The sequence below is a fragment of the Torulaspora globosa genome, chromosome 4 (genome assembly GCF_014133895.1).
Source record: "Torulaspora globosa chromosome 4, complete sequence".
NCBI lineage: Eukaryota > Fungi > Ascomycota > Saccharomycetes > Saccharomycetales > Saccharomycetaceae > Torulaspora > Torulaspora globosa.
In genome coordinates, this window is record NC_050730.1 from 629,078 (window position 1) to 640,512 (window position 11,435).

The window sequence follows — 11,435 nt, forward strand, 5'->3', positions numbered from 1 at the left end:
TTAACATTCAAATCAATTTTGCCTCACTCCGAGGTGGCCTACTGCCAAAGATGTCGGTACCGATCCTCACTTCCGATGTTCCTTGTTTGATGGCTTTCTCAAAATCAGAGCTCATCCCCATAGAGAGCTTCAAATTAGTACCAAACTTGGCGTCAATCTTCTCCTTCCATTCGGCTAATCTTTTGAAATCGGCGTTCTCCTCATTCGGGTCTTCCAAATGCGATGTTTCCCACGAACCGATCGTCATGAGCCCATTCAACGTAATGTTCTTGGTGTTTTCATCCAGGAAATACCTTATAATCTCAAAAATCTCTTCCTCCTCCTGCAGACCCGACTTCTGGCTTTCATTCGAAGTATTTATCTGCACGTTACAAGCTATAGGGCTCGCGTCAGCATTGAACTTCAGACGAGCCTCGTTCAGCTTCTTTGCTTTCTTCAGCGAATCAATAGTCTCTACAAAAGCCAAGTTCTTCACTTTAGCCAGGTCCTTGCATTTGTTAGTCTGTAGACCACCGATAAAGTGCCATTGAATATCTGGGGGCAAGATATGCGCCTTTTCCACCAGTTCTTGTACGTAGTTCTCACCAAAATGTCTTACACCATGGTCATACAAAATCCTTATGTCGCTAACCGGCTTCAACTTTGAAACTGCCAAAACTAGTACATCATCACTTCCTTTCGAGTTGCCAACAACACATCTTTCGCAATTCTTCTTAACTCTTTCATACCGACCAATCAATTCCTTCTGCCTCTCGACATCGTACGTTATTGACAAATTTTGCGACATTCTGCTGCTCAAGCTAACCGGTCTGTTGACGAAAAGCGGCTTCAGTTTACTCGACCCAATCGCTCTTACGGTTCCCTTCAATACCATTAGTTTACGATGCTGCGCTTCTCATTCATTATTTTTCTTATCACTTATTCTTTCAGAGAACGTTCTGTGATGAATATCGATTATTTCGTTGACAAAGAAACTTTGAAATTAAATATGGAGACCATTGAAGAGGCTGCTGGATGAGGGCTTCTGGCCGATTTACATTTCGTAATTTTTTTTAGCTGCAGATTTAGCTGAGTCTTGCTGATTCAAGAAGTAGAGCACCCTGTGAGGTTTCTCGTGGCGAGTACAGCGGGGCTACTATAGATACCGGTCTCTGAGATGAATTCAATGCATTCCTGATGCTTTTTGGTGAATTTTCTCGATACTTTCACGTCTGTCTGGCTAAGTGACAGCGTCGCCATTTGTGACGCAGAGACAAAAAAAAAATTGCGAAAAAATTCCTGTAAATCAAACAAGCAGAAGGGGGAAATGGTTTGCTTGGCAAGACATGCATGGCCAATTGTAGCTAGTCAAGTGAGTGTTTGAATCGTCTTTTAGCCTTGTGCGAATCCGAATTCACGGCAGCCGTGCGGAAATTTAGCTGGGTTAGTGCCAAGCTCCTCGTCAGTGGCTCACACAGCGTCTCGATCTGCACACATTGATGTCGGATGGGGATGGAAAGCTACGATTCGTGCCACGCCATTACTGGCCTTGAACTTACCGTAGTTACCAGGTATCTTGGGTCGGTTACCCGGCCTCTGGTGAAAAATTATAGCAAAGTATGAAGGGGATTGGGATAGTATGGATTATTTACCAGTTATTACCGGTTAGGCAACTTGCCAAGCCGCTTTTGTAGTCTGATTGGATCGTTGAGTCGATACAGTTTGGCATTGGCAATTTTCCAGGAAATTGTAGCTTCAACGATTAGTTGTCTTGCCGCATCAAGCGTACGGTACTATAATGTCAGAGTCGTTCCAGCAATTGGACCCAAACTACGTTATTGCGTTCCAATTCTCTGCGGACAACTTGACTCAATTATTGACTGAGCTCGGTGCAAAGGGTTTGCATGTTTTGCCCAGGCCGGGACATGATAAGGACACTGTTTATGCGTTTACAAGAGTCGAGGATGGCAATGTTCAAGAGGACGTTAATGAGAACGGAAAGACGCACATTGAGACCAATGAAGAAACGGGAGAGGAAAAATTGTACAAGATTTGTCAGCCTTTGAATTTTGTCAAGTCCATCACAAGGATACACGATTTTGAGACTCGAAAAAAACTGGACAAGACATCAAGTTCTTTGATTGGCAAGCCATTTGGTTTGCCCTCGGATCAGGAATTGGTTCAGTTAGAACGCTTGACGAAAAATGCGAGACAGGCTTTGTATTTTGCGTTTGTGAAGAGCTACATTATTTGGCTGATCCCGCTAAGCGTTGTAGGGGTAGTCAGCAAATTGCTGCGCACTTCCACGCCGTGGGAGTTTAACATACCTTATACCGCTTTTTTGGTAATTTGGTCTTTGTTATTCGCTAGTTCGTGGGTTTACAGGTCTGAGCCCTTTTACTCTTCAAAATTTGGTAAAGTGCGAAGTTTTAGCGAAGCCAGTGAACGTCATTTGAGTACGGCACCAGCTGTCCTGTGTAAGAAACTTTGCTTCTTGCCAGTTGCGGTTCTTTTCGTGTTGTCTTTGGTATCTTTCCAATTCTTCTGTTTTTTCGTCGAGATATTCGTCACCCAATTTTATGCTGGACCTTTAGGCTCAATCATGGCATTAATTCCAACGGTGATGATCTGCTCTTTTATTCCGATACTCACCATCGTTTACAATAAAATTTTCGTTGATCGATTGGTTAAATGGGAAAATGGTCCGAATCCACTTAGGTCGAAGGTCGAAAAGAACTTCATTCTAACTTTCTTCACCAGTTACGTTCCACTTGTGATTACCCTTTTCATTTATCTGCCTCTAGGATACAAGATAACACCTGAAATAAGGGCAGTCATTGCGGAATGGAGCTACAGGTTGCACATACCCATTACTGAAAATGATTTTGTCTTAGATGTCAAGCGCTACAGGAACCAATTTTTCTACTTTACTGTTACTAATCAGGTTATTGCATTTTCATTGGAGAATATATTACCGCTGTTTCAGAGGAAAGCAATTCAATTTGTGATGAGTAAGCTGAAGAAAGATGAAAAAGACCATGAATCAATAATAGTTTCAACGGTTAAATCTTATTTTCCTGGCGAGCTACCCATATGGCAGAAAGTTAAGTCATATCATGTTAGCGACTTTGGAGAGTTTGACGTCGATGAAAATTTCAAGAAAATAATCATCCAGTTTGGATATATATCAATGTTCTCGACAATCTGGCCATTGGCTCCCTTAATAAGCCTGCTATTCAGTTATGTCATGTTCAAGGCAGATTTGTGGAGAGCTTTGAAAAAGTGCAGACCCTCCACGAATCCTAACGACGTGGTGGTTAGTGAAAATAATTACAACGCTACTTTTGTATCTGCTAACCCTTGGGATTCCGTGCTATCTACTATCAGTTGGATTGGCGCTACTGCTGCCCCAACGCTGCTAATCATGTACCGATACTCCGGTTTGCCCGGCGTGGGTTTAGAAAATGCGTTAAACAAGCGCGATCTGTGGTATAGATGTTCACCTTTGCCCTATTCAACGACAACGATATTGATCATTGCTGTCATTTCGGAGCATTTAGCTGTATTATCTTTTGCTTACTTCAGGAAACTTTTCATTGCTTCTGGCCAAAAGGTGGCCAGAGGATTCGTGCCTGCGACTGACTTGCAGGAGCCACCACCGATCGATCTAAGTTCGCTTGTCAGGCAAACAAATTCCTTCATGAATGCAATCTCAGATAAAATTGCGACTTCAAAACCCGAAGAGAATAAATCGCGGAATGGCTTAAAAACTTTCGATAATAGTGCAGAAACAAAATCTTCAATTGCTCGAAACACTGGCGAAAGTCAGTTCTTGGCCAGAAAGTTGTCTTCGAACCACCAAACTAGCTCTGCTCAAGAGAAATCTTCAAGCGGAGTCATCCCGGCCGCAGTTGTCACAAGAGCAGCTGGTTCGGAGCGGCAAGCTCACCCTGTTTCGCAACCGAAAAATCTCTTATCTGTTGCTCCAAAAACACCTTCAGCTAAAATTACTGCTGGAGTGAATGATCAAAAAGAAAGCAGAGATCATAGCGCCATAGCGGCCAATGGCGTACCAGCACCATCTTCTGCAGAGGAAGTATGGGAAAAGACTATTTCGTCACAAAATAGAAGTAACCTCGAAAGCGGTTCCATTGCTGCTGGAGCAACTTTACCGGCAACTATTCCAACATCCAAGAATTACCATTTGAGATATAACAGCGACGGTAAGCCAGTGACGCCATCTGGTTCGCCTGGCACCAGTGAGTCTTCTCTACCGAGTACTCGCCCTGAAGGCCAGAGATCGGAGCAGGAGAAAATGGAGGCCGCTCCTGGTGTCACTAATAATGTAACGAAGCCCAGAAAAGAAAGTCGACTAATCAACGACATTGAGACGCAAAAGACTTTAGCGACTGAGGCTCGCTCCCTTGATCCAGCAAAGGTCTTAAACACCATTCCTCATAATGTCCGCGATGACCACCTGGCACAAAAGGACGGGGATACATCTTTAGCCGCAAGCGCTGCTGCGGCAGCCCTCACAAGCCATTCTCGGACACCTTCTCAAATGAACGCCATGCAACAATTTGGTCGTGACGTGCCAACTTCGATAAAATCGACAAGAACGACAGGAACTTCAGTGATGGATAACCAAAGAGCTTCTCTGAATCGTTCGAACAGTGTGAAATCGAAAGCGACACAGTCATCGCATACTCAACAAAGCGATGTCTCTGATGGACTCAAAGGAAGCAATCAACGAAAGAAATCAATGGAACGTAAGCCACAAGAGTCTGTCAAGACATTAAAGGATAATAAAGGCAAGCACAAAAAAGGTCTGCTTCATAAGTTAAAGAAAAAACTATGAACACAGCAGATCCAGTATAGGAGCAACATTAGTCATTCTCTGAATTAAAAGTTGTATACGAAAGATATGTACGTATGATTTACAACAGCGAGTTCTGCTGTTTTTCAAGATTTATCGACTGCTCCTGATTGTGCTCAGATGGTAACGATGTCAACTCTAGCACGTTTCCAAACGTTATGCAGAAAAGTGGGTTCAGGTCCATCCACTTTCGTTAGATTTCCCTTTTCTAGGTCGGGGCTGGTGATGCTAATTTCGGCGCAGGTACCTGGTTTGCCATTATGCCCAATGAACCTTCCAGGGTTTATCATGATTACGTTTTGTCCAACTCGAGCAAAATGGTGCATCTCACTGGGAATGATGATAATATCGGGTGTGAAGTTGCCAACGAACTCTGTCAGGCCAAGATACGGTACCTCGAGATCCGCTCCTGAAATATGTTCATATACTTTCTTTCCGTCATTTTTAGTGGACAAGAGTTTCTTCTTGATGCCACCGGGAAAGACAGGATAGAATCGACGCTGCTGTAATATATGCTCTGAAACCCTATCGAATCTGTTTCTCATCGATGTATTTCCGCCTTTTGTCATTTCCTTCATATCCTTATAAGTATCCACATTGGAACAGCCAAAGAATACCTCGTTCAGCTGGAAAGTGGCAGGATTAACAAAACATTTGAAATTTTTTGGCAATTGTAAGTATTTGCGATTGTAAGAATCCTGAGGGTAAGATGCATGCTTTGAAAGTGCATCTCTTGTTGACGGTATCAAAATAACCTGAATATCCTGTCTAATCCTTTTTAAAACAGGTACCATAACTTTAGTGAAAACTTCATCCAAGGTATTGGGCTGATTCTTGAGTTGCGGAAAATGGGGTATTGCACCTTTTGCTATCATGGGATTCGTTACGTCAATGAATGGCCCGAACATTATCAGTACATGAGGTTTAATTTCAGTATTCACTCTTTCTGCAAACTGCTCCAAGAAATGTAGATCAAACGAATCGCAGGAAAAATATGGGCCGCTTGTAACCAAGGTTTTGAGAGGCTTCCCTTCCAGAGCCTCACAACATTTTTGAAGCTCATCCTGAGTAGATACCGGGGAGTTTGGGTAGGGAAGCGCAAGAACTTCATTTACCTTGAACGAGTCACCGTCCGCATTCTTGCCCCTAACTGCCACTATCTGTCCGCAGAATAATGACACTTCATCAATATCAGTCAAGTCTAGGCGTATCCGCCTGCCGACGCCTGCCATCCTGGATGTTTCTAATGCGAGGGAATCCATATTAAGGAATTCTTCCGTAGTAGTGGAGTCAGGTACTATTCTACCAACGGCATGGATTTGACTTTGAGCTTGAATAGAGGGATCACCGAAATCTGAAGGACTTAGTTCATAGTGGTTTTGAATAATCTTTGCGATAGTCTCTATCTGTAAATCAAGAACATCAGCTGCATCTGAGAGACTCTGTCTCATCGTTCTAAACTTGTATCTCTCCGGATCGTAAAAAGGTGTGATTCGAACTTTCTCTCGGGAATTTTCATCTAGGCCTACCGCTGTCTCGATATTCTCCGGATTTAGGCACGTCAAGATCTTACCTGGTTCATGATCGCGTGTAGCAGTTGCTTGTGATGTACCGCTCGATTTAGGAGGTGTGTTTGTCATGGCATTGTGACCTGCTTCCCCTTGCCCATCATTCACATTCGTGTGATGCTCCGATAAACCATCTGAGAACTCAAGTTTATGACCTTTTTCCTGCACCAGGGCTTCAGTGTTAAGCTTCCGCTTCTTCAACGCTGAGCCCTTCGGGATATTGTACCCGAAAAGCGAAGGGCTAGAATGGAGAGGCTTCATGGGCTTTACTATTTTGGCGCTCAATGTGGGATTTGAAATAGCAGGCGAGGCCTGCGCTGCCTTCTTCTCCACTTGCAATTGAAGGAATTTTTTGAAACTGTCGAGATTTCTTGAATTGAGCTCAGTGCGATTCTCATGCTTTTGATATGAGAATTGTTCCCATTTGATGTATAGATCCTCAATTGTGAGAGCGTAGATTTTTGATAGATCCTGAAGCGAGGAAATAATCTCGGAAGCTTCTGCTTCGGGCCCAAACTGAGCGACAATCTCAGATTTGCTCATGAACGTCAGGATTAATATCAGCGGTATCCAGAGATCTTGCTTCTCTAAACTCACAACGATACCGTCAAATCTTGCAAAAAGAAGTCTCACTAACTATGATCATGAAAGTCTTAACGCGACCGTTTATACCACAACTCACGCGTCACAGGAGATTGGAAAAAAAAAAAAAAAAAAAAAACTGAATGCTTACCGAAATGCCAGAAGTTTTATCAGACGAAATTGTTGTTCAGATAGTGAGCTGAACACAGCCTCCAGGTCCTTTTCCGATGCTTGAGTTAGCGCTAAGTGTTTCAGAACTTCAGCTAAAACAGATGCGCTTGCGCAGCGCCACTCGGTGAATTCACTGTTGAGAAAATACTGCATCATTTGGATGATTTCTGGGAATTGATTTTTTTTGATTACTGAACCGTTCTTTGCAATTATTATGGAAAGTGTCTCTATGAGGAATGTTTCCTTTATCCTAGGTCCAGATTCTTCTGCCTGTGTCGCCAAAAAGGTTATGATTGTAGTGATATCAGTTGCGGAAAAGAACTCTGCATCATTGAGCAAATCTCTCAAATCATTAAGCAAAACATAAATCTCATTCGAGTAATCGGTAAGCTTACCGACAAGCTCAACAAGACGGTTCCAAATGTCCCGAAATGCGAAAGAGGTTATCGGTGCCACGTTATCCAAATGACCATTTAGCAAGACTAGGCACTCTATCAACAATATGCATTTGCATGCCATGTTCATTGGTATGGACAACATTTCGACCTCCGAACTTAACAAAAAGATTGCGAGCTGGAGCAACTCCTCATATCCGTTGTCGGTTTCCAGCCATGTTTTTAAATCTTCACTGACAGAAAAGTTCACCAAGGGCATTGCTAGATTGGTTAAGTGTCTTATAGTGAACGAGCCTCTCTTGATTCTTGCAATCGCTTGCATCATTTGTTTAAAACGATCATTGCCATGTACAGCGTCATCTGTAAACGCGCTAAGCTGACAAATCTCGTAGTATGTCAGAGTATCTGATGAGATATGGTTGAGTAGTACTTTCTCTTCTAAAGATACACTGCGATCCTTGATAGCCTTACGGAGAATTTTCGATGATTCTTCATGGGATGAAACATTGTTTTTGGCATCGTCAAGTTTGGGCGTGATATCGATCCCATTGATTCCTTGACTCAAAATCTTCGCTTCATGATCGGGCAATGGAGTAACAGGAGATTTATCCCTTTCGTTAGAAATATCTCCACCAAAACTGTGTCTCTCTGTGGTTGTGTCTTTGAAAAGTCCTGACGACGTATCCGCTGTGGAAGAACTAGTGCTAGGATTTATGATTTTGGGAGGCTCCCTAGAAAATTTCACACCAAAATGATCATCGTCAGCCGAATGTGTGAAAATGTCACTAAGATTAAGATCTTCTTGCTCCGACATTTTTAGGTCACCGTCTTCGTCGATGTTGGTCTCCTTCTCTCGTGTAGATGGTATTTCATATACACTGACAACTTTGGTCATCTCTGAGATTTTTGCCTCTTTTGCCTCCTGATCTTCGACTCCTAGAACCTCAGCTCTGTGGTGCACGACACTACCAGCACTCGTACTTCGGTTTGGTCGAAATGGGTTAACCATGGTCATTTCCATGTATCTTCGGTCTTCAACCACCTCTTCACTGGCGCCGGTAACTCGACTGCTAGCGACCCTCTCTCCAATGATTGTCTCGTAATCAAAGTCATCTTCCCCGTCTCTTGCGGCGAGCTTGTCACATATCTGAACAACTTTCGAGACTGAATCGATTCGATTCATAGCTTGCTTAAAAAGTTCTCTATCATGAGAGTAAAACAGATAGATCGTGTCGAAGTAAAGTCTCTCATCAAACTCTTGACCCCATATAGCAGATAAGGCCAGCATACTATTAGAATATTCTTCCTTCTCTTGGGCATTAGGTTCTCGATGAGCATTCATCTGCAGAAAAGAACGCAAAATTCGGAAACAAACGTTGTAGATGAATTGTTTATACTTCATATAATGCAACGATATTTCAGCACTGTTTTCGAATTTCTCTTTTTCATAGGCATTTGAATGAAGCCACATAATCAAGCTAGAAGTTGTTCGAAGAATATTATCCTGTAAATGCTCGTTTAATAGCTGCTCATTGAAGTCCATGAAATTAATGGCATGAATTTCAATAACGTAATTAAGAGGTATTGATCGGCAAAAGCTGGAAATTGTCAAGAAAGGCTTCAGTTCCGCAGGAGCTCTTATGATCAGCATTCTCAACGTAGGAATAATCCTGGTAAAATCAACTGACTGCTTTCCTTCTGGATTGTCGGTCAATAACTTCTTTTGCAGCATCTGTAGAGCTTCCTTCACTGCGGCTTGATTTGATGATGCCAAACTTTGATACATCCACTCCAAATCTTCTGAGTTCGGCTCCTTAACTAAATACTTGGTTATCAAGCTGTTAGAATTCCCGTTGGAAATGTCTTCCGTAAGATCTATCTGAATTGAGCTTTCAACTTCGCTGTTGAAATTACTGGTTTTCCTTTCAGTCATTGTATTAATCGGTCGTTTCAGAGATGTTGAAGATGGAGGAGCGCTGATCTTTCTTTTCAGTTGCGCATTTTGGTCTACCTCACTTGCTAAAAATTCACTTGTTGATCTGTGGTTTGAGACTCGCAGTAATGATGCATTGGAGGACTGGGTAGGTTTAGCATAACTTGGATATCTTCTAGGATGGCGATTAGACTTATTGATAGAGTCTGACAAGGACGAAGAGGTTGTTGAATGAGTTATGCTATAGCGGATACCTAAGTGGCTCGGCACTGACAGTTCAATAGCCTTCTTCAACTGTGACGAAAACTGAGTATTAAGGAAACTGCGGGCGTTGGAGGGGAAACCTTTATAGTAATACCAAAAAGTCACTCTCATAGGTTCTCTGACGCTAGTTTGTGCGTCTGTTATGCCTTTCTTCAGCCATTCCTCAATGTAGACCAGAGAGCTGTCCAGTTTTTTGTGTTCTGTATATTTGATAAGAATGATCCTCAGTAAAATAGCCGAACAACTTCTTGCCGAAACTGATTTTTCATTTATCAACATCAGACAGTTCTGGAAGAGCTTACTATGGAACCCGGTATGAATGAACAGCACGATGAGACAGTTGAATGCAGCGTTAGAGGATATTTTCTTTGCAGTTAACAGCAACCCTTTTAGTACCATGAATATTTGATCAAGAACGGCCAGATCTATGTTCTGGTTGAAAGTTTGCAGAAAAGTTCTCATTAATTGACAAGCGGTCATCGACAACGTTGTTCTTAGCGATACGACTGCTTTGCCTATGCATTCGATTACCTGCAATTCCTTACACGCCGAAAGAAACGACAGCGGGTTCTCTTTGACATAATCGTTTTCATTTATTAAATCTCGAAGTTGAGTCAAATTGGATTGTCTAGCCTTCCAGTTTTGCTCCGTCTCCTTCAAACTTTGGAATGGCACCATTAACGTGCTCAAAAATTCTGAGACATCATCTGCCGATGTGAAATCGCGGTCTCTAAATTCTTCGGACCTTCCTGGACTATTCTCAGAAGGTTCAAAATCTTTGTAAATATTTCGCAGTTCCTGTTCAACGTCAAAGATCGGTACTTTGAAAGAGCTTTTCTCTTCGCTGATGAGTTGGGAGAAATTCTTCAGTTCATCGTCATTTTGAAAGTTTTTTCGTAAAATCTCCAAGATCAGCTTGCTGTTTGCACCACTCGCGTCACTCCTAGCCAGCTTTCGTAGACATTCAGGACTGAAAATATCCATCAACAGGATATCATCGTTCATGCTTGAACTATTTCTCTTGGTCATCTGCAAAAACTCATCAATGACTAAAAGAATCTTTCTCTTGTGCTTTAATTCGCTAAGCAACTCCTTAAGACATCTTTGCAATAGCAATGGTTGAACCAAATAAACGGCCTCCAGGGCTCTACTTGAACTGGTCCAGACGTTCTTTCTCTGCAGCAAATCATTGTTCACTTCTTCAAGGAGGAAAAGATGATTTAATAGCTCTTTAATAAAGTCTGCATTTTCGAAATGGCTCGGCATTTGCATCGCTACCCGCTTAACCAAATAGCACAAAGAGGAGTGTGCCAACACTAACAGCTTGTCTGTTTCTGACAAAGACCCCAGCACAAAGAACAGGCTGCTAAAATAGCTCCGAATGGCAGGCATATAAAGCAACTCTTTCTTGACGTGGCCTTTAAACTTCGTCAAAAGGGTCATTTTGGTATCGAAATCATATTGATGCGCGTTCGGATCATCACCCACAAGTATCTCGTAAAGCGGGAACCCAGAACTATTTGGATCCGTCATAAGGGTTAATTTGATCAGAGCAAGATTAGTATGCCAATTCCATCGTCATCAAGCGAAAATAAGCGCCGATGACCTCCGTTTATTCGCCACCAACAATCTTCAACATGTAAACAAAAGTTAGACACAAAGACAGA

General features: G+C 42.4%; 4 protein-coding genes across 4 annotated transcripts; 1 reads left to right on the plus strand and 3 right to left on the minus strand.

Moving 5' to 3' along the window:
• Positions 1–7: 7 nt before the first annotated feature.
• On the minus strand, positions 8–874 carry HG536_0D03590 (pyridoxal phosphate homeostasis protein; the record flags this gene model as incomplete). The annotated part of the gene is made up of 1 exon (XM_037283615.1): positions 8–874. One exon carries the CDS (start codon positions 872–874, stop codon positions 8–10), a length of 867 nt encoding a protein of 288 aa, XP_037139511.1.
• Positions 875–1,777: 903 nt separating this feature from the next.
• IST2 (Ist2p) lies at positions 1,778–4,837 on the plus strand (the record flags this gene model as incomplete). Its single annotated transcript, XM_037283616.1, has 1 exon — positions 1,778–4,837. The coding sequence occupies one exon, from the start codon at positions 1,778–1,780 to the stop codon at positions 4,835–4,837; it is 3,060 nt and encodes a 1,019-aa protein (XP_037139512.1).
• A 134-nt stretch (positions 4,838–4,971) lies between these two features.
• POL12 (DNA-directed DNA polymerase alpha subunit POL12) lies at positions 4,972–6,966 on the minus strand (the record flags this gene model as incomplete). The annotated part of the gene is made up of 1 exon (XM_037283617.1): positions 4,972–6,966. One exon carries the CDS (start codon positions 6,964–6,966, stop codon positions 4,972–4,974), a length of 1,995 nt encoding a protein of 664 aa, XP_037139513.1.
• Positions 6,967–7,152: 186 nt separating this feature from the next.
• STU1 (Stu1p) lies at positions 7,153–11,301 on the minus strand (the record flags this gene model as incomplete). The annotated part of the gene is made up of 1 exon (XM_037283618.1): positions 7,153–11,301. The coding sequence occupies one exon, from the start codon at positions 11,299–11,301 to the stop codon at positions 7,153–7,155; it is 4,149 nt and encodes a 1,382-aa protein (XP_037139514.1).
• Positions 11,302–11,435: the final 134 nt, after the last annotated feature.